Raw genomic sequence first — 23,506 nt, forward strand, 5'->3', positions numbered from 1 at the left:
GGATGTGTGTCAGAATGCAAAGAGCAATTTACAGACAACTCATTTTCTTTAGGTTTCTGTAATTACACGTTTCCCCCCATAGGCATTTAGAACTTACATGGTCACAAAGAAATAAAACTTCTTTTACAAAGCATGAACATGAAGAGAAAGAAAGAAGGCTTTATTATCCTTAGATGATAGGACCTCATCTGATTCAAATAGAAACTGGATAATCATTTGACAAGATAAGAGATTCCACCCTGCCAAATATTGTCTTAGACCCTGACACAGCTATGGGTTACAGCCCAGTTGATAAACTTCTGTATATTTCCCACCTTTCCCCTGCAACTATACAGTGTGGTTCATCTTCAGAAGCCACCAACATCTGATCTGTAAACAATCTGGTATCCACCAGAAGCAGTTGTAATTTTCCAGCCTGTGATTTTCACATGCCATGTGGATTCCACCAAAAACTCACATTTACTTGGGGTGGGGCCAGAAGGTTTTTGCCAAAGAGTTAACAAAAGCTCCAAAGTCTTTGGGCAGAGCCCTGGCAAAACAAGGCTGTTGGTGAGTGAGGAGAAGTGTGCACAACTTCTGGCCTCCCCATCCTCCCTTTTCCAAATACCCTGCCCCTCTGGAGAGCCTCATGGAACCTTCCAGTTTGAACATTTTAATTATAAAGTTACAAAACATCATGGTTCTTTATACATGTTTGGCATGAAAAATAATTTAATAAAATACGAATCCGTGTTGAGATACATCTTCAGCTCTCTTTCCATATTTCATTAACTTTTTGGTGATTCAAACCAGAAACTCTTTTTTATTTAAATCTCAGGGAAGAAAAAAACAACAACAACTCTAGGCATATAAACAGCTCAAAATATTAAAAGGCAGAGGGACCAGTGTTAGGATCTTTTTGTGCTTAAATACTTCAAAACAGCTTTGTTTCCAAAGTTCTTATTTTGGTCAGCCTGGAAGAAAAGGTGCCTTGGAAATAAAAACTCAAGAGGTGTGTGTGGATGGGTGTTAAGTGCGGATCTCAGAGGGTGTGTCCTTCCACTACCAGTGAAAGCAGGGGGTCATAAAGCAGGCCCAGCGGTCCTTAGAGTGTGAATGGAAAATCCCTGGTCCACTCAAGACAGAGGCCCATTCCGTGTCTCTGCGGCAGACGCTCAGAGTCACCAGGGTGATCCAGCTGAACAGCGTCTCATTCCGCTGACGGCCAGGCCCGGAATGGGCTGCGCGGCTGGCATCCTCTGCGCCCTCCCGGCTGCTGTGTGTCCTCCCCAAAGCGGCCCTCTATGATGGGCACCCTGTTCCTGAGGCAGAGGAAACTCAAGTCGCGGGCTTCCCGCTAGCCCTCCAAGTAACCTCTGTGGTTGTCAGGCGGCAGGAGCCAATAGCAACAACAGCTCCTCTGTCCTCTTCAAGCGGGGGAGGGCTGTCGAGGAGGAAGCGTGGCAAGTGGGCAGCCTGCTGGGCGAGGGCCAGGGAGAAAGGACCTGTTGTTGCACGGCTCACTCCCCCGCTGTCGCTGAGGGCCTGTGCCCGCAGCAGCCCTGCTGACCGCGGTCTGCTATTCCAGGGGCTCAGCCGGAGACCAAGAGCCGCCCCGGCGGGCGGGATCAAGGGCTGCTCGGCAGGGCTGCCACAGACCCCCGTCTGTTTGACGCGGCAGGTGGACGCAGGGCCGCGTGTCCTCACGGCGCCCGCCCGCGCGCACATGTGGCCCGAGCGCTCCCCTCTCCCCCTCCAGATCGCCGGTTAAAGGCCTCTCAGTTCTAGAAACCAGTGCTGAGCGGAAATTTAGACGCCCAGGAGTGGAAAGTGCTGATGATTGCGTATCTATCCCCAGAGAGCCCTGCAAAGAGGAAAACCTGGTTTACGACAGGGGGAAGAAACGCACAGCATGCTTCTCAGTTCAAGAGAGGAAAAGTCTTTGCTTCACCAGAGATGGGACTCTTTCCAAGCTGTCTGAACTGACTGTAGTTTCCTCTGGAGATCCAAGTCTGAGGCGAAAAACACAAACAAAAGCAAATTATAGCCTTGGGGAACCCTCAGAAACATTTCTACAAACTAGTCCCTGATTATCTCTGCAGATGCTTAGGACATATAGAATTTGTGTAGAGGAAAATTAGAAAGGATTGTTCTTTGTCTCTGATGGTAAAAGCACACATGGGGGCAAGTGTCCATGGACTCTTTCAGAAATTTCGTAAGATGGCAGTTCTCAGAAGACAACAGCGAGGTGGCCAAGGTCTTGCTTAGAGTTTTCAGAAAGGGTCTTCTTACGATAAATGCTCCTTATACAGTTCTCCCTGGGGCATAGCTGTTACAGGGATTGTGGTCACCACCTGATTTTGGAACACAAATCTTTTGATTCTTTCAAACACCCACAGGAAGATAAGTAGGATACTGACATACTGGATCCAGGCGAACTTTATCATTTCCCAGAATCCTGGTAGATAAGTACCAACAGTTAAGGAGTCACAGATGACATTTTCTATATACATGTTACACCAAAGGGTTAGTTTATACAGAAAATCACAAAAAATGTTTCAAATACCCTTAAGATAAGAGAGACAATCAAAGATTATTAAGATATAAATATGTATGATTCTGACCTAGAAGAATTGCTCAAAAGGACATATGAACAGGAAATGAATATTTTTTCCCGTATGAACTGCAGACAGACAGAGTCATTTGTGGGGGACTACCACTGCAGCAATTTCCAGTCTGAGGCTTCCCACATCTGTTCCTTCTTGAGACATCTGAGGAATCCTCTTTTTTGAAACCCAGCTACTGTTGGCCCTTTAACAGAAAGGATATGAAATGACTTCCACGGGGTATCGGATGACTGCATTAACCACAAATGGAGCTTCTGCAGCCCTTCCCACCAGCCAGATGGGGCTGGGGTCAGTCAGGATGGTGGTTACTGCAACACAATGAGGAGTTAATCCATGAATGCTCTCCTTGGCAGTAAATATTGAGGGCTATAAAATACTCTGACCTCCCAGGCCAACTCTACACTTCAGAACACATTCCAAAGAAATAATTCAAAAGGAAAGAGAAATTGAATGTTCAAAGCTGCTCACATAGTATTTGTTAAAACACTTGTCAAAGGATGTTAAAAACAGTCTGTGTTCTACAACTGTCTAAGCAAAGGAATACTATGTTACCTCTAAAAAGAAAACCAATGAAAACTTTGTTGCGGTGTGGGGGACATATTTATATTACAAAGTACAGAAGACAAAAACTGTCTCTAAACTGTGACAGGAGCTGTATAAAAACTCTGCATATGGACAACAACTGGAAGGAATTAAGGGAGAAAAGTTGATTTGCAGATAAATGTTTTTAAGTCGTGTTCTAAAATGCCTTTATTTTTGGAATAAAGCTGCTCATGTATTACATAAAACCAGAAAGAAATACTGGAATTGCGGTCCCGACTTGTTAAATGTCTGTGTATTGTATCTATGATGTCTGGTTGCCAAGTAATGCTTTAGGTTCCTTTAGAGGAAACCTCAGACCACCAAGCAACCAGAAATGCTGAGCCAAGCATGCACTCAGGTCTTGCCTCTTGGAGGCCCTGGGCACCCTCTGCCTTTCAGCCAGAATCTTGGGTGCTTTCTCCTTCTTCAGCTGCTGATATGCAGTGAGTCACTTGCGTTCCCTGTTTCCATCTGAACACTGTGGAGAGCAACTTGTCTTTGGCTTTTCTTACAGGTGTGCTGTGGGAAGCAACTTATATATGTATACACATAAACCCACGAAACCAGCGGTGGGATGAATATGGCAGTGAATTGGCACTAACCTGCCGGACCAGAGGAGCAGTGGAGGGGATGGTTAGTTTGTAGGTCTCTGGATCAGGAGAAAACGAACAAATTCTGAGCAACCTATTCACCTTCCATAGTTGAGCATTCACTGGTTTTGACATTTTGATATGACAAGGGCTCTAATTCTGTTTGTTTCCAATACCCTCATTAACCTGCAAAGTCCTTGAGAAGCAGCTGGAAGAGCTGTCCACAGGACTCACCGTTCCTTTCCTGATAGGCAGCAACAATGCGGGTGAGGTCGTAGTCACTGGCAAGCGGACTGGTCCCGTTGATGACGGACACCTGGGACGCGGCGGGAGGGTGTGGTGTGAGCAGGTGGTATAAGCATGCAAGAGACTTGCGTTCCTGGTTTTTCTAACCCCTGCTCCCACCCAGGCTGATCTCAGAGGCCACTCTCTTGCACTTGGGGGCCTATTCCAGCATGGATAATCTGTTCTTCAAAGATGAATGAACTCTTTTGAAACAATTTAAGTCATTCACTTTCAGTCTTTCTTTCTAGAGGGAAGGAAACAAGGGGTCAATATCCATCTTTCACGGGTTTTAAAGCTACTTATATTAATTCCCCTCTCTATTCCAACGGGAGAAATGATTCTTCTAATTTTTTCTAAGAGACTACGTTTTCAACCCCTTTGTCTCTTTTCTTGATCTTGTCTGGATGCTCCCTAATAGATCTCTTCGAAATGCAGAAATGGAAAGAGGATAAAGTGCACACATAGTAATAAGCACATAATCCTTTGAAGACGTGAGAGAGCAGTTCTCTAGTATCACATTCCTGCTGACATAACATGGGCTTCCCTGGTAGCTCAGATGGTAAAGAATCCACCTGCAATGTGTGCAGACCTGGGTTTGATCCCTGGGTCAGAAGATCCCCTGGAGGAGGGAATGGCAACCCACTCCAGTATTCTTGCCTGGAGAATCCCCATGGACTGAGGAACCTGGTGGGCTACAGTCCATAGGGTCGGAAAGAGTTGGACAAGACTGAGAGACCAAGCACAGCACATTAAATTTATATTTTATAGTCCCTCCTGTTAAAAAAAAAATAGTATGTTGATAATGGTTATGGTTATGGTGACCATGAATCCCAGTTTATCTGGGACAGTCCTGGTTATAGTAACTGATAACATTTCCTATTAAGTTTCAAAAGTAGTCCAACTTATATGGGTCTCCTTGTGATAACATAAAGGTTTGTGACAAGTGATCGCATGTATGAGTCCTGGTCTCAGACAGACCGTTCGTGGCTCTTCGGGCTTTGGGGAAATTAATCAATCCCTGTAGGCTCCAGTTTTCTCATGTGTGAAATGAGAATTCATTCTCTCATCAATTCTGAGTGCATACTTGGGCAGTCACTGTGTTAAGTGCTGGGGCGAGAGAACACAGAAGACAGCAGAGCTTTCATCGCTGAAAGTGAAAGTCGTGTCTGACTCTTTGCGACCCCACGGACTATACAGTCCATGGGACTCTCCAGGCCAGAGTACTGGAGGGGTAGCCTTTCCCTTCTCCAGGGGATCTTCCCAACTCAGGGATCGAACCCAGGTCTCCCGCATTGCAGGCGGATTGTTTACAGCTGAGCCACAAGGGAAGCCCCTTTACCACTGAGGGAGATGGCAAATGAACAAACTGGAAACCTCCCTTTAATATTTCAGGTAAAGGTTAAGAGTAAACCTGGGTGAGGGATGATGGAGGGACAGGTGGATGTTCTTTAGAAGGCGTGTCAAGGAAGGACTGTGCTCAGGAGCTTTGAACAGGGACCAGACGGAGCAGTAGGGTAAGCGATGTGGATACTTGCTAGATGAAGAGTTAAGTGCAAAACCCCTGAGGCAGGAGCTGCTTCGTAGGTTTGAGGGACAGCAAAATGGACCCCAAGGCTAGAAAGGAGCAAGGGGGAAGGTGCCAGGACACGCAGCTGGAGAGCAGGGACGGCAACTGAAGGCGTCTCATGAGGCTGCTGTGATGACTGAATGAGACGATGTATTCATACCTCTTAACTCAGGCTGGCCTATCTTACAAGCTTAGCAAACAGTGATTAGTAGGCTTTTTCAAATCTTTAACGTGAACTGAGAAAGATCACCTGAAATACACTGTGTGTGCTTGCATACCCCAAAACTATAAACAATTCAATTCTTAGATAAAGACAAAGATTCTTCTCCCTCTTTTTTAAAGATGTAAACAGGGATATCTGTCTCCATATTTCAAAAGGATTCACGGAAAGAATTCCTCAGAGATCCTTTTCTGTTCCACTCAGAGAGAAGTGCTATTTCCAATGTTACTTGCTCCCTCTTCAAAGCACTTGATAAACAGTACAATATAGAAGCAAAAGAGACGGCAGGAGGAAGTGTCCCTACATTGTACCGGACGTCCAGGCCACCACAGCTGAGGGGCTGCTTCTGCTGCAGCCTCAGGTCTCCATTCACATATAACTGGGACCCCGGAACAGCGAAGGAGGACTGGAGAAATGCCATGCTCTGCATCACGAATGTCGACATCCTCTGAAATCATTAGAAAGAGAGACCATATCAATTTCAGTCAGATCCGAATGGCTGTGGGCTCTGAGCATCACCCATCTGCGGTTGAAGCCTAAGCCATCCCCCAGTGCCGAGCTTAGCCATGCAGGAAGCGCTCTGCCCAGAACCCCTGGAGCTATTAATAGCTCATGGAAATTAATAGCTCATGGAAATTAATGTGACCTCCACAAAAAACATTCAAATTTAGCTTTGGCGGCTAAATCCTAAATGACACTTCTGCAAAGAGTCTTCTGCAGTGCGAGTTTTCCCAGAAATCGGAAAGGGGGGCCCTGTTCTATTGAAAGACAAAAGGGAGGACTTCTTTGGTGGTGCAGAGTAAGACTCTGCCTGCCAATACAGGGGACATGGGTTTGATCCCTGGTCCAGGAAGATTCCACATGCTGCAGAGCAACTAAAGCCAGAGCCCGTGCTCCAAACCAAGAGAAGCCACCGCAACTAGAGAAACCTCACGCACAGCAATGAAGACCCAGCACAGCCTAAAAATAAATAAATAGTAAAAAAAGAAAAAAAAAAAAAACTATGAAAAAAAGAAAGACAGAAGGGAGATAACTCACATGCAGCTGGTAGGAGAAAGTCAGGATGAGCTGCACGCCTAGAACCTGCTCCGTGGGCTGCAGGGGGAGCTCCAGTTCAAAGTGCAGCACATCCATTTTCCCGTCCTGGTTCCTGTCTTCTTCTCTAGCCTAAAGTCCAAAAAAGGCTGATGACCCTGGTCCTTAATAAGTCCAGGAGGATTCCACATAGCCTAGAAATTCCAAAAAAGGCTGATGACCCTGGTCCTTAATAAGTCCAGGAGGACTCCACAGCGTGGAGTATGCTGGACATACACAGTGACTCTGCCACACACAGACATTGTATCTCTCACCGAAAGGAAAAATAGAACATCAAGTAGTTATAGGTGGATCAATACTGGGGAAAGAGACACGGCCCTGAACTGCACACTTGTACTTCTCAAATATTCTAGGGCCAAACTGGTTGGGACCTGGAAGCGGCAATAAAAGCAATGTAACATCTGGATGCATTATTCTTTTTCAGTTGTCTCATTTGATCTTTTTTGTTTTGTTGCTGGTGTTTTCTTTCCTTTTAAGAAATATGCCTGAGTTTGTAGGGAAGGTTTAAATAGCACCTAAGAACAGATTTTGAAAAAATTTCAATCATTTTGCATTTCCCAAACAGACTCAGCAGAAAAACAGCAGGCTCTGTTTATATGTTCTTTAACCACAATGTCTTTGCTTCAGATTCTCAAAGTTGGATTGATGTCAGGGCTTTAAAACCTAGTGCATCTTTTAGTACCAATCAGTACAATAAAAAAGAAAGCTAAGTAAAATCAGTAAGGCAGTAAGACTCCATAGGTACTTTATAAATTAGGGACATGAAAGCAGTAAGAACAGAGATCCAAGGAGGGAGAAAGACAAATCATTGCTCATAAAAAACTGCCAGAATCCAGTCTCGCCTCACAGTGACCCTAAGAGGACGAGCAGGAGAGATGATCACTGAGAAGTAATCACTGGGGACATGATTCCATGGCGTAACTCTGGACCTCGTTACAACTGAGCCTGTTGGTAGGTTCCCAGAGAATTCCACGATGGTGTATCAGCATACTCCCCCCCGAGTTCCCCATCTACTGAGTCATGTGGTTTTCCTCCATACCTTTATGTGGGGGAAGAGACTCTTTGTTCTTTTTCAGGCTAATAAGGTCGCTTGAGATGGAGTTATCTCAGTTTTCAGAACCTTTCAATCATTTCTTTCCTTCTAGACAATAATGTCCTTATCCTGGGCCTTGTTATAGAGAAGTCTACCCTCTCTCTTCTGCTGGATACTATTTTCTCTGTCTCATTCCGTCGGCTTTGCAGGTGCAGCACAGGGATATCTGTTTCCAGGGCTGATGATCAGGTTACCGAGGCAATTATGTATCAGCAATTATGAGTAGGATGGAAAAGAGGCTGCCTTGTCTTCCTGAGCATTTTTTTTTTCAGTTGATATCTGGGAAGACTTGGAAGACAAAGTCGGGTTACCTCTCTGTGGTGGATCCATAAGTTTTCTGGATCTTGAGGGTTATACAGGAAGACAAGATCAACAACTTTTGAGAGAGAAGGATAGTGGCCAGAAGGGAAATGCCAGAAGAATCTGGACTCTCATACAGTCTCAGAGGGAGAGAAACACATTTCATTTGACCTTTACAATCAGTCAAAGGTAAGCAGAGCAACTACTATTCCCATTGCATATATGAGAAAATCAAGTCTCAGGGAGATTAAAGGATTTATGGGGTACAGCTAGTATTGGTAAAGACAGGATATGAAACCACATATCTGACTTCAAATCTGGTTCTGTTTCCAGGACTAAAATGTCCAGACTTAAACTCAAGGAGCAGATGTTGGTTATGAAAGATCTTTTTGCAAAAAAACCAGGATGCTTTCACTCCAGATTCACAGAGGACAGAGATCTGGTGCAGTACCATAGTTGGCGTCTACCTGTTAAATCCACTCATTAACCTATCAAATATTTTCTGGGCCTACAATGTGCCAGAGGTGCCAGGCATTGCTTCAGGTTCTGGGAATATAGTGGCAAACAAAATGGACAAAGTCCCCGCCATAATGGAGCTTCCATTCCCAGCCAGGGAGGCAGAGTGTAAGTCAGTAAACAATGTGCTGACATCAGGTAGTGCTAAGTGCCACAAAGAAAAGTGAAGCAAGCTAAAATCAGAGAAGATCAGGGTAGAATTTAACAGAAATTTATATAGAAAGTATTCAGGAATACCTGACTGTTTGAGAAGTCAGATGAAGTGAGGTGATGAGGTACAGAAACATCTTGAGAAAGACTAATCCAGGCCAACAAAACGCACGTGCTCTGGGTGACAGTGGGTCAGTGTTTACAAGGCTGAGATGAGGCCAGAGGAGCTGAGCAGAGTTCATGAGCTGGAGACAGTGAAAGACGAGGCTGATACAGGGCCGTGGCGATGAGTGATCGTGCAAATGATGCCTCTCCCACAGAGGTGCCTGCGTGCCAAGGTACTTCAGTCGTGTCCAGCTCTGTGACCCCGTGGACTGTAGTCCGCCAGGCTCCTTTGTCCATGGGATTCTCCAACAAGAATACTGGAGTGGGTTGCCATGCCCTCCTCACAGAGGACCTGTCACCAAGTAAGACTCTCACTCCCCTGAGGCTGGTAAGGTGGGTTACATCGCTGTGCTATCACCTGGACCATGGATGGGATCAGTCATTTAATTCCACCTGCTTTTTATAAAGGCTGTATTTACTGATCTGGCTGTGCTGGGCCTTCGGGGCTTTGCGAGCTTTTATCCAGCTTTGGGGAGTGGGGGCTACTCTCCAATTGCAGAGTGAGGGCTTCCCATGGCGCTGGCCTCTCTTGCTGCGCAGCGCAGGCTCAAGTGCACTCAGGCTTCAGCGGCTGTGGCTCCTGGGTTCGAGAGCACAGGCTGATATTTGCGGAGCCCGGGCTGAGCTGCTCTGCAGCATGTGGGGTCTTCCCAGACCAGGGATCGAACCTGTGTCTCCTGCATTGGCAGGTGGATTCTTTACCACTGAGCCATGAGGGAAACCCTAATTCCATTACTTTAAATGAAGCTTAATACAAAATGCAGCGGCTACAAAGATAGGTACTTCTTTACAAAGCTACAAAGCTAGTACTTCTTTAACACAGGTTCAAGGTTAGTAAATAAAATCCAGTGGATGTGTCTGGCTAAGAGAAGTCATAAATCACACACACCATCCCCCTATTTCTTTAAGGTGTATGTCAACTTGTGGCAATCTCTATATCCATGGATTGTCCTGTCTCATTTCTCTGCATATCCTAGAAGTTTATTACTAATAATAACTAGCAATAATTAGAGAGATAGGTACTATCATACTCTTTATATAACTACACTGAGGTCAAAACAGGGTATAGAACCCAATGACAGAACTGGGGTTGAGACTTAAGTTTGCTGACTCTTGATTCTATAACAGCCAATAAGAATGCTAATTTCAAAGATTTCTGGGGTTAAAACAGGTTAATCCTCTACAGATATCTGTGAAACCAATACTAACATACTAGATAGGATAAATACAGGCAGGCACTGCTGGGTCTAGTCAATGCCCATCAGTCCAACTGTATCGTTCAGGGTCCAGTCAGAAATAAAGAAACAAAATCAAGCTGTTTTAACAGGGGAATTTAGTATAGGAGATAATTGATAACATAGGCATTAGTAGGAGAAAAAAGGCAAAAAAGGGGACAGTTTTTGCAGGATGCCTACCTAGGGCTGGAGAAGAAAAGGAAGAAGCTGGGACGTCTCAAGGAGCTGCGACTCAGACCTCAAAAAGGGAGGGCTGATACCTTTGGAGCTTGGAGGGAGAACCCATGGAGCCAGGCAATAAGGCTGGAGGAAGGACGTGCTCCTGCTGTTTGCATCGCACCTGTGATGGTTCTTCACCCTGGCTGTAATTTCCGGTTTTCTGCCACTCCCAGAACAAGGCTTACCATGCCCCCTACTGGCAGAACCTAAGAGGGAGCCATTTGTCAGAGGATAATGTGGGTTTCAGCATCTCAACGTGAGCACCACAAAGCAGAGGGGTGGGTTCGGAGCTGAGACAAGACCTCACAGCCAGCAAAGCATCTGACTGTAAGCATAGCTGTGAATTTAACTAGTGCCATTGTTTTCAGAGTGCCCTGACTTGGAACATTTTTTCCTTATCAGGGATTCTACACTATTTGATAGTTTGTTGGAATTTTATTTGGCTCCTGCTTGTTTTCATACCTTTTGTTCTTTTTTAAAAAAAATTATTTACTTACTTTTAGGTTGCTCCGGGTCTTGCTAGGCACAAGCTTTCTCTAGTTGCAGCGAGCAGGGGCTACTCTAGTTGCAGCGCATGAGCTTCTCATTGCAGTGGTTCTTCTTGTTGCAGAGCAAGGGCTCCAGGTGCAAGGGCTTCAGTCGTTGTAGCGCAAGGGCTTAGCTGCCCCGCAGCACGTGGGATCCTCCCAGACCAGGGATCGAATCCATGTCTCCTGCACTGGCAGGCAGACTTCCAGCCACTGGACCACCAGGAAAGTCCCATACCTTTTATTCTTTGGAGTCACATTCTTTTATTTAAGGTTAACTTCCTGGCCGACACCTGTGTCCACTTTATCGTGCACTGGTCATCACTGGGGTGTCCCCCTTTTTCTTTCTATGTTGAAAATGCTCTCTGACACCAGTCTTTGGCTCTCCAGCAAGGTAGGAACCACGACTCCATGTCTCCTAGACTTATAAAATCCTTGCTACCTATACTTCAATGAATCTAAGGGTATGGAGGAAGGCATGGCAACCCACTCCAGCATTCTTGCCTGGAGAATCCCAGGGACAGAGGAGCCTGGGAGGCTTCAGTCCACAGGGTCGCAAAGAGTCAGACACGACCGAAACAACTTCGCTCCAGAAAAGCAAAAATACTTCTGGTTAAACTGTTGTGTGACACAGTGCTTTCTAATCATGCAGGGAATTTATTTTATACTCATTGGGAGAGCTTTTAGACCTAGGCATATTAATATATCATATTTATGTACATAGAAAAATATATGCAAAATAAATTGATCCAGGGATTCTTAAAACTTCTTTATGTTTTGATTCTTTTGAATCATTTTTTGACTCAGTATTATCCATACTTTTCTCTGCAGCTTTGTCCTTTGTACCATGCAGCCCACTGGTGTTAGGGCATTTATTTTTTTAATTAATTTATTTTTTTAGTTCTACCACTATATTGCTACCAACCCATCTCCCTCCACCCTCATGCGCACATGCTCAGTCATATAACCCCATGGACTGCAGCCCGCCAGGCTCCTCTGTCCATGGACTTTTCCAGGCAAGAATACTGGAGTGAGTTGCCATTTCCTTCTCCGGTGTTAGAGAATTTAAAAAAAATTCACAAAGGGAAATAAAATCCATTGGTCTGAGTTCTAAAGCAGGCTTTCCAATTATGTGCTACTTTTAAGGGCCTCTTGAACTTCCCCTTACTTGCCTCTCATTTGGTTCTTAGGGTTAAATGTTTTACCATTGTCTCTTTTTTAGAACACTTCTTCTATTTATTTTTGGGGGCTCCATGTCTCAGTCGTGGCATGCGGGGTCTTCAGTTGCAGCGCGAGGGCTCAGTAGTTGTGGCTTGGGGGCTGAGTTGCTGTCCCCTGCATGTGGGATCTTAGTTCCCCGACCAGAGCTCGAACTCTCGTCCGCTGCATTGAGAGCTGGATTCTTAACCACTGGACTGCCAGGGAAGTCCCTCCGGGGGTTTCTTTCAAGTTGCTCATGTCCCTTCTGCCAGTTTTGGCGCTGGCACGTCTGACGTTTGCGCATGCGTAGGCAAAGGGGCCCAGACAAGCCTGTCTTCCAGTCAAAAGCTATTGTGACGCCACCGACAGGCAGACACTCCGATTTCAGAGACGCGAAAGAACACGTCTGCCACCCAGTTCGCTCCGCTCATCTCCCTGCACCCTCCTACAGCCTTCAGTCCCACATTTTACGGGTCACAGATGCTTAAGAATCAAGTCAGGCTCGTTGAGGGAAAAAGGTCATTCTGTGCTTTTTTCGTCTCTCAAGCGTGAAAAGCATCGAGACGCTGTCCAAGGTGAACTATTTGTGACTTCCAAGGCATTTCCCCAAGTTATCAACTGCAAAGCCACCTCCAAGCATTTCATCAAAACTTTGATCTAAAACCACTGCTCTTAACACTTTCCGGCACTTTCCTGGACAGGCTGTAGTCAGTCTACCTTTATCCAGAGTCAGAAAAGCATTTTGCTGCACCAAGGGTGAAGAGTACAAGATAGGGAACAAGATACGGAATATGAGCTGTATCCTGACTGCTCACTTGAGAGCTAGAAATTACGTCAATTCTGAGTCTCATTCTTCTCATCTGTAAACGGGGGTATAACCTCTACCTCAAAAGGTTACTGTGAGCCTTAGAGATAATGTAATATGTTAAAAAAAAATTAACAGCTAACACTTTACTAAGTACTTGTTAAAGGCCAAGTACTACGTAGACAAATTTAAATGTGTTACCTAATGATAAAATGCTTAGCTTATGCCAGAGGCACAGTAAATCTATATCAATTTTTATTACTATGGTTTGTAAGCACATTACCAGGGTTTTGCCTACCTGCTTTTAAAAAAACTGAGAGAGAATTCACATATAAAATTCACCCTTTTTCTATCAATACAATTCAGTAGATTTTGGAGTATTCACAAAAGTTGTGCGACTTATCACCAGTAATTCCAATTTCAAAACATTCTATCAGCCCAAAAAGTAATCACATACACATTAGCAGTCACTTGCTCTGTCTCTCCTCCATGCCAATTAATTCCCTGTCCCTGGAGTCCTTACACTGCCTCCTGTCTCTACAGGTTTGTCTATTCTGGACATGTCATCTAAATGGAATCCTACAACATGGACTGTATTGTGGCTGGATTCTTTCACTGAGTAAAAAAAGTTCACCCATGTGTTAGCCTGTATCATGACTCCATTCCATTTTGTGGTTGAGTGATCTATTGTATGGCTATAACACATTTTGTTGTCCACTCACTCACTGATGGACGCGTGAGTTGTTTCCACTTTTTTAGAATTGTTCTTGTTATTATCAGTAAGGCTGCTATGAATATTTGTGCACGAGTTTCTGTGTAGACTGTCCTCACTTCTGAGGTACACAACTTCCTAGGGGTAAGGATGCTGGGAAACATGGTAACTATGTTTAACTTTTTGAAGAACTGCAAACTATTTTCCTAATTAACTGCCATTTTATATACTTATCTGCTTTTAAATGCTTTTTTACTGCTTTTTGGTTTGCTTTTGTTTAACAAGGCACTCTCTAAATTTTTCCTTTAAAAATTGTCACTGTATCAGTAATTTAAAAATCTTCAATATATATTACATTCCCATGGAACAAAAGGCTATTTAGTGAAAAGATTTCTCTCCCACTGAACCTAAGTTCCTCCTCCAGAGCAATCAGTGTTGTCAGTTTCTTTTGAATTCTTCCAGAGATAGCAGAAGCATGCATGTATGAATATATGAATATACACATTCATATATATTTTTTTCTATTTTTATACAAATGGAAGCATATTATATACAATTTTTTTTATACTTAAAAATTTCTCTTGGAGTAATTCTGTATCAGTATATATAAATCCGGGCTTCCCTGGTAGCTCAGCTGGTAAAGAATCTGCCTGCAAAGCAGGAGACCCCGGTTCAATTCCTGGGTCAGGAAGGTCCCCTGGAGAAGGGATAGGCTACCCACTCCAGCATTCTTGGGCTTCCCTGTTGGCTTGGATGGTATAGAATCTGCCTGCAATTTGGGAGACCTGGGTTCAATCCCTGGGTTGGGAAGATCCCCTGGAGTTGGGCACAGCAACCCACTCTAGTATTCTTGCCTGGAGAATCTCCATGGACAGAGGAGCTTGGCGGGCTACAGTCCATGGGGTAGCAAAGAGTCAGACATGACTGAGCAACTAAGCACTGCATATATATGAATCTAACTTCATCCAAAAAGAAAGTGATCTGTTCCACTAGGTAAATGTAACACAATTTTTAAAATGAGTCTTCTAGGGAGGGAGGTGGGAGGGGGGTTCAGGATGGGGAACACATGTACCTCTGTAGCGGATTCATGTCAATGTATGGCAAAACCACTACAATATTGTAAAGTAATTAGCCTCCAATTAAAATAAATTTATATTAAAAAAAGAGAAAATAAAATGAGTCTTCTATTACTATATTAAGTTGCTTGCCATCTTTTGATATTACCGACAATGTTGCAATGCATAGCTTTTTTCAGATGTCATTTCACATGTGTGCACAAACCTTAAGATACCTTACTAGAAGTAGAAACAGGCACATGAATCAGTAATTTTGACAAATATGGACAAACAGTTCCTCAAAGATGCTCTACAATCTAAACTCCCACCACTGATATACAGGAGTGCTTGTATGCATCTTGCCCACAGTGCTAGGAAACCTCAATTTTTGCCTATTTGATAGATTTTTTTAAAAAAAGATATCTCAATTATCTTTAATTTGCATCTCCCTAATTATGAATGCGATTTCATATGTTTAAGAGTTATGTGTGGAGAAATAGAATATTGCTTCCTATATCAGTAAACAAAAGATATCACAGTCATCAGCTATTACAGCCACCATGGAAGGTGAGCGCTGAGGAAACTCAGGATGTGAAAACACAGAATACTGGCCCCAGATAAGTGAGGTACATATCAAAGGACTGATTTCACTGAGCCCGAATTCTTGCATTTTCCCATACATAGCAAGGCCTTAAATTCTTAACTTGAGATCTAGTTCTCTTTTATTCAAGATCTTCCCTGGTGGATCAGAAGGTAAAGCATCTGCCGGAAATGCAGGTTCGATCCCTGAGTTGGGAAGGTCCCCCAGAGAGGGCAATGGCAACCCACTCTAGTACTCTTGCCTGGAAAATTTCATGGACTGAGGAGCCTAGTAGGCTACAGTCCATGGGGTCGAAAAGAGTCGGACATGACTGAGTGACTTCACTTTCTTTCTTTCTCTTTGTTCCTACTACTTGCCCTTTGTTGCAAATTATCCAAAATATCCTAGCTCCTCCCTCACCTCCTCTGAGCAGATTCCTCAGGGTTACTTGAGATGCAGCCTCCAGGGCTTGAAGTCCTCAGTATATCTGCCGTAAATTATAACTCAACTTTTAGGTTGTGCATATGATTTTTTTATTCAGTGGCATGTTTCATCTTCTATGAACTGTCCATATTCTTTACCCATTTTAAAAACTAGATAGTTGGTCAGAGTTAAAAAGCTGGCTTAAAACTCAACATTCAAAAAACAAAGGTCATGGCATCTGGTCCCATCACTTCATGGCAAATAGATGGGGAAACAATGGAAACAGTGACAGACTTTATTTTCTTGGGCTCCAAAATCATTTCAGATGGAGACTGCAGCCATGAAATTAAAAGATGCTTGCCCCTTGGAAGAAAATCTATGACCAACCTTGATAGCATATTAAAAAGCAGAGACATTACTTTGCCAACAAGGTCTGTCTAGTCAAAGCTATGGTTCTTCCAGTAGTCATGTATGGATGTGACAGTTGGACTGTAAAGAAAGCTGAGTGCTTAAGAATTGATGTTTTTGAACTGTGATGTTGGAGAAGATTCTTGAGAGTCTCTTGGACTGCAAGGAGATCCAACCAGTCCATCCTAAAGGAGATCAGTCCTGATTATTCACTGGAAGGACTTATACTGAAGCTGAAACTCCAATACTTTGGCCACCTGATGTGAAGAACTGACTCCTTGGAAAAGACCCTGATGCTGGGAAAGATTGAAGGCAAGAAGAGAAGATGACGACAGAGGATGAGATGATTGGATGGCATCACCAACTTAATGGACATGAGTCTGAGCAAGTTCTGAGAGCTGGTGATGGACAGGGAAGCCTGGCATGCTGCAGTCCATAGAGTCGAAAAGGATCAGACATGACTGAGTGAACTGAACTGAGGCACTTTATGTTAGGAAAATTAGCCCTTTATAAGTGAAACAAATAGTAAAACTTTTTTCCCTAGTTGTCATTTTGTGTTTTGACTTTGCTTTTGGTTTTCATCAGGCCAACAGTTCTTAAAATTATTTTATACTTGCATTTATCAAAAAAGTTTCTTTTTATGCCATACTGAGAAATCTAAAAGTTTTCACTCATTTGTTTCAGTAGTTTTGTGATTTCATATTTTAAATTTAATTTTGGCCTGGACTTTAATTCTGCTATACAATCTCTGAGTACTAGCTTCATCTTTACTCACTGATTTAAAATGCCACCCTAGGGGACCTCCCTGGTGGTCCAGTGGCTAAGACTCCAGGCTTCCAATGCAGAGGAGCCTGGGTTCAATCCCTGCTCATGGAACTAGATCCCACATGCTACAACTAAGGCCTGGCACTACCAAATAAATAAATATATATATATTTTAAAAAATGCCACCTAAGTCATATTTGGGTTCATTTCCACATTTTATACAATTCTACAAACCACACTACTTTATTTATTAGAGCTTTAAGGTGTAGTTTAATATCTGGTAGACTTCTTGTGTTATTCTTCTTTTTCTCCTTGAATTTTTACTTACTTTTTTTCTTGTACTTCCCTTATATCTTCTAATTCATTTATTTGTATCTCATGATTTCAAACTATTTTCAAACCAAGAGGTCAATCAAGAAGTAAGCAAATAATTTACTGTGAAAGATTGCATATTACAAGGTCATAATTTACTTACAGACACAGGCTTGGAATGGAGAGGGAAAAAAACTAAGAAAAAGGAACTTTGGCTTTATGTCTTACGGTGCAAAATTACCCAGCATTAAAAAGTATTGATAGCTCTGGGTTCCATAAAAATAAGAAGCAGTTTCAGCTTCATAAAATCGCAACACACATACGCCAGAAGGAGAGGCCTGGTGGGCAGTGCTCTCAAGGGAGTGGCTTCTGGTCACAGAGATAAGAGGCTAGCTAGTAATGCAACTGGGGAGCCAAACCAGTTTATGGTGGACGACCAAGTGAAAAGAACACAAAAATGAAACCTAATGCTGTATCCTTGTTTTCATGACTATTTTAAGTTTTCATGATTATTTCTTAAAGACTCAAGTACCCAGGAGAATATGATAAATAAGAATACACAAATGTAAAGAAAAAAAATTTCTACCCAAAGTTTAAAAGACAGGGAAAGCTAACCTAGAGTAAAACTAACAAGTTAATTTTTTGTGTGTTTGTAATACAAACAACAACCACCTTTGCTTCTACTGTTGGAAAGGAAACATGGGTAGAACCATGGGTTTACAGGGAAAAGGAAGCATACCTTGATGCTGGTCTCACATCAACAGTCACCTTTCCAGTTCTATTTTTTAAATAAATTTAAAGGACCTGATCAGTTAAAGGATCAAAATGTTCAATGATGTTTGTTAAAAAATCCAATAGGCTTCCACCCACACAGCAAATAAATTCACCCCATTTACTTTATTATTTAGAATTGTACCTTCATGTCTTTAAATAACATTTGCATTGGCACTTCTCAATTTCTGTTTCAGGCATCCTCTATTGTCTTCCCACAGAGAGGGATGATTTAATTTTCTTTGCCTCTTCCTACCCCACACCCCCAGAAGAGTTAAACTCTTCTTTTGTTAGTCAACATTTAGTGTTCACCTAATTATGATTATGTAAATCCTATTCATATTAAAAACCAGAGACATTGCTTTGCCAGCAAAGGTCCATCTCGTCAAGGCTGTGGTCTTTCCAGTGGTCATGTATGGATGTGAGAGTTGGACTGTAAAGAAGCTGAGCGCCAAAGAATCGATGCTTTTGAACTGTGGTGTTGGAGAAGACTCTTGAGAGTCCCTTGAACTGCAAGGAGATCCAACCAGTCCATCCTAGAGGAGATCAGTCCTGGGTGTTCATTGGAAGGACTGATGCTAAAGCTGAAACTCCAATACTTTGGCCACCTGATGCAAAGAACTGACTCATCTGAAAAGACCCTGATGCTGGGAAAGATTGAGGGCAGGAGGAGAAGGGGATGACAGAGGATGAGATGGTTGGATGGCATCAATGACTCAATGGACATGAGTTTGGGTAGACTCCAGGAGTTGGTGATGGACAGGAAGGCCTGGTGTGCTGAAGTTCATGGGGTCACAAAGAATCGGATATGACTGAGCGACTGAACTGAACTGAAATCCTATTCATAACTCTGATTATTTTTCCTTTCTATTTTTCTGGAGTTAATAATTATTTTATTTGCTTGCTTAGTTTTCTATGTATTTTTGCAATTTCAACAAACAACTTCTACTCCAATTCCTCACAATTTGATGCTTAAAGGTGTATGATTTATTCAAAATCTTGTTCACTGCAATATTCTAATAGTGAAAAAGTAAAAACAAAAAATCCACCAACAGGAAACTGGTAAATCCATTATAGCTTTCCATATCATGAAATATTTGGTTGTTTAGTCACTAAGTTGTGTCTAGTTCTTCTGTAACCACACAGACTGTATATCTCACCAGGCTTCTCTGTCCATGGGATTTCCCAGAGAAGAACACTGGAGTGGGTTGCTATTTCCTTCTCCAGGGGATCTTCCTGACCCACGGATCAAACCCAAGTCTCCTGCATTGGCAGGCGGACTCTTTACCACTGATTCATCAGGGAAGCCCCTAGCAGACCTTAAAATGAAGGTTAATCAACAAGTCTAGATACATGTACCAAACTGAGCTTTTAATTTCATGTCATTATATGTACCTGTAACTCTACTATTTTCAACAAGCAGGCATTTTTATAATTATAAAAAAATTAAAGTAATCATAAAAAGTAATCAGAACCATATTTTGTTTGTGATTATTCATTTATGGCAAATCACATTTAAATTTTTTTTGGCCACTTTATTCAGTTACTGGGGAAAAAGTCTGAAAAAAAATTTTTTCAGCTACAGAAATCTGAATGTAGGCCCATCATCTCAGATATCTAAAGAGATTCAACTCTGGAAGAAGGAAATCCAGAATTTTCCTACTTCCAAAGGAAAATGCTTTCAGAAAGTGAGTTTAAAGGGGTGACTGGAAAGGAAGCACTCACTTAACTTGAACCAGATACTACATGACAGACAGTAAAATGCTTCATTTTAGTCCCAGGCAGCAGCAGGACTGAGCGGCACCTAAGGAGGTGAGCCCAGGGAGGCGGGCCTGGCCAGCAGGACGTTCTGGAGGTCAGTTAGCCAAACAGCCCGTCGGCTTCCACGTGTCAGTCCGCCTGAAATGGCCTGCCCTTTCCTCGCAGACAGTGGGCGCAGGCACAACTCAGCGGCACAACGGGGTGATTAACCAGAACAGAGAATGAGATGCATGGCGTCACTGACTCAACGCACAAGAGTTTGAGCAAACTCACGGAGATGGTGAAGGGCAGGGAAACCTGGCGTGCTGCAGTTTACGGGCTCACAGAGTCGGGCTTCCCTGATAGCTCAGTTGGGAAAGAATCTGCCTATAATGAAGGAGACCTGGGTTTGATTCCTGGGTCGGGAAGATCCCCTGGCGGAGGGCATGGCAACCCACTCCAGTATTCTTGCCTGGAGAATCCCGTGGACAGAGGAGCCTGGTGGGCCACAGCCCATGGGGTCGCAAGGGTCAGACACGACTTAGCTACTAAACCACCACCACCACCAGAGAGTCGGACACGACTTAGGGAATGAACAACAACGCGACTCACGTAACAAACTCCGCGACCACCATTCCCTCAGGAAGGTCCAGGCCCACAGAAATGCCAGGGGCTGGAGACTTTGCAGAGAACAGAGACGCTGACAGCAGCAGCCAGCTTTACCGGGGCGGGGGACAGCTTGAAGAAGCCGAAGTACCAACAAACAGGCCCCCAGGAAAGGAAACAGAAGTTCGTGTCTGGGGTTCGTGACTCCTTAAGCCGCACCCCGGGCCCCCCGGGACGGGGACCGGGGTCTCCCGCCCGTCCGCGACCTCCGCCCATCCCCTCCGCAGCCCAGTCTGCGCGGCCGGGCCCAGGCGGGAAGCACTCACGGAGACGAGCGGGACGCGCAGATGACCCTCCTGCAGCCGGTTGAAGGCGGGGAACGTGCTCCAGGCTAGGAACCCGCCCGGCTCGGATCCTAGCAAGGCCACGAGCAGCACCTGGTGCTGGAAGCGCACGGTTGGCTGCTCCTCGTAACTGCTCCGTTTCAGCCAAAACCCTGAGATAACGAGAGTGCGGGGCGCAGAGATCCGGATCAGGGAGGCGGCGCGGGAGCCACGGAAGACCGCGGGGCGCGCACCGGCCGGGGCGGGGGGCAGACTCACCGTGGCTCCGGAAGGCCACCAGCAGCGGCGGGATGTACGTGAGCGCGGCGGCCAGCAGCAGGAAGAGCGCCGCCTTGGAGCAGAGCCCTGCACGGTAGCCCCGCTCCACCGGGTGCGCGAAGAGCTCATAAAGCGCCATGAGCGGCGCGCGGGATCGAGGCCTCTACGCGGTTTCGGAGCGTCGACCTAGTGTGGCTTCTCCTGGTTGCCATAGCCGTGGTCTCCACGGCAACCGACGGGCCCAGGGAGAGTGACCAATAGCGAGCAGAAGGGCTTCAGTGGGGGCGGGCCCAACGGGGCGGGGCCCGCAAGTGCACTGTGGTCGCGCTGTACTCGCGTCTTCCCAAAGCTCATTTCTGTGCGCCAAAATCGTGGCCGTTGTTAACATTTTTGTAAAATAAGGTTTTTCATTAATGTTGACTATTTATTAATAGTCACATCTATTAATCCCCCATGTGGTTCATTGCATATTTAGTCCAACCAATCACAGCACACCCTACGTTGGAGGCAAACAGAAAACACAAATGTGGCAGTGGTCCTAGACACTTGGTCCTGGGTTAAGACCAAACCAGGCCCATTTGTTTCCAAATTTTCTACCGCTTTCACTATATTCCATAGCAGAGCAGATACGGAAACAGACCTATCTCCCTGCTCTTCGAGGGGAAAAAAAAATAATTACGGTATAGCTCTGCTATACTTTGCTATCTTGATTGGGCACAAGCTTTAGGCTACTTATTTTAGGAGAAGCCGTAGTCCTCCTCAAAGATAAAATTACACAGGGAAGCCTGGCATGCTGCAGTCTATGGGGTCGCAAAGAGTCGGACACGACTGAGCGACTGAATTGAACTGATTACTTAATTGAATGCTTTCCCTCCCATCCCATCTGCTTTCTAGTATTTCAAACATGGCAGAAGGAATTTTTTATTTTTTAAGTAATCAACAGCCAAGTTCTCCATCAAAAGGCCCTAAAGGATCACATTGCAGTGCCGAGTTTTTGAAGTTTGTGCTCAGAATGAAGTCCACTGGTAGATACAAGGCAACCTAGAAGTGGGTTTTTCTCCTAGTTTTATTGAGGTGTAATTGACATATGGTACTGTATTAGTTTAAGGTGTACAACATAATGATTTAAGTTACATGCATCATGAAATGATTACCACAATAAATTTATTGAACATCTCTCATCTCATATAGATTAAAAATTAAGGAAATAGAAAAAAAATTTTCCCCTGTGATGAGAACTCTTAGCATTTACTCTTTCATATACAACATAAAGCAGTGTTAATTATATTTATCATGTTGTACATTACCTCCCTAGTACTCATTTATCTTATAACTGGAAGTTTGTATCTTCTGACTGACTTCATCCATCTTTCCTCTCCCTCCACCTTGCCTTGGGTAATCACAAACCTGATCTCTTTTTAATAAGTTCATTTTTGAAGTATAATTGACCACAACATTAGGTTAGTTCCTGTTATACAATATAGTGATTCAGTATTTCCATACATTTAAAAATGATTACCATGATAAATTTAGTTACTATAACCTAGAATTGGGTTTTAGCTGAAGAGAACAGCTGAAATCCTAGCAAAGAAGAGAGGTCAAGACATGCCATATGAGAAAACTATACAGTGCCCTTACCACAGTCTAAGGTGACAATGTCATCAGCCAGAGAAACCAATTAGAATGGTGAACTGGAAAAAGACATCAGGAAGGTAGGTAAAAGGAAGTCCCTGGTGGTTAGGACTCTGTGCTTCTAGTGCACTGGGCATGTGTTGGATCCCTGGGGGTGGGGTGGGGGACTAAGAACTATGATACCTGCGTGCTGCGCGATGTGGCAAAAAAAAAAAAGGTAGGTAAAGATAGAAGACAGACATTGCACATCAAGACCATCAAGTGACAAACATGCTTGTAAGTTGATGAGCTTCGAATCTCTCCACTAAGAAGCATACTAAGTTCTTCCAGGTGTAAGATGGTGTACACATACTTCGAACTAGGACACAATGACCAGCTCTGTAACAGGAAGCAGGGGTCTTTGGTCCAATTTCTAACTCCTTCACTGATTCACTATCAGAGGGTTAACAACCATCCTCATTCCTCAGTGCTTAATTCTATTTGCAAAACAGGTTATTTTCATTTTTATGTTCACTCTCTTCATTTCAGTCAGTTCAGTTCAGTTGCTCAGTCATGTCTGACTCTTTGTGACTCCATGGACTGCAGCACGCCAGGCCTCCCTGTCCATCACCAACTCCCGAAGTCTACCCAAACTCATGTCCATTGAGTCGGTGATGCCATCCAACCATCTCATCTTCTGTCATCCCCTTCTGCTCCTGCCTTCTATCTTTCCCAGCATCAGGGTCTTTTCAAATGAGTCAGCTCT

General features: G+C 44.0%; 1 protein-coding gene across 3 annotated transcripts; it reads right to left on the bottom strand.

Annotated features, from left to right (window-relative positions):
* Positions 1–139: 139 nt before the first annotated feature.
* Positions 140–21,364, bottom strand: TMEM231 (transmembrane protein 231). 3 transcript variants are annotated; one of them, XM_065925040.1, is made up of 8 exons: positions 21,130–21,364; positions 20,854–21,023; positions 6,889–7,017; positions 6,155–6,298; positions 4,013–4,094; positions 2,809–2,914; positions 2,404–2,448; positions 140–1,991 (listed from the first exon to the last, which is right to left on the bottom strand). In XM_065925040.1, exons 1-8 carry the CDS (start codon positions 21,266–21,268, stop codon positions 1,904–1,906), a joined length of 903 nt encoding a protein of 300 aa, XP_065781112.1. In that variant the 5' UTR covers positions 21,269–21,364; the 3' UTR covers positions 140–1,903. The 3 variants fall into 3 exon arrangements, with proteins under 3 accessions (XP_065781112.1, XP_065781111.1, XP_065781110.1); XM_065925039.1 differs by having other exon boundaries at positions 2,400–2,448; XM_065925038.1 differs by having other exon boundaries at positions 140–2,448; positions 21,130–21,359.
* Between the last annotated feature and the right edge of the window lie 2,142 nt (positions 21,365–23,506).

Source organism: Muntiacus reevesi, chromosome 2, assembly GCF_963930625.1.
Source record: "Muntiacus reevesi chromosome 2, mMunRee1.1, whole genome shotgun sequence".
Taxonomy (NCBI): domain Eukaryota; kingdom Metazoa; phylum Chordata; class Mammalia; order Artiodactyla; family Cervidae; genus Muntiacus; species Muntiacus reevesi.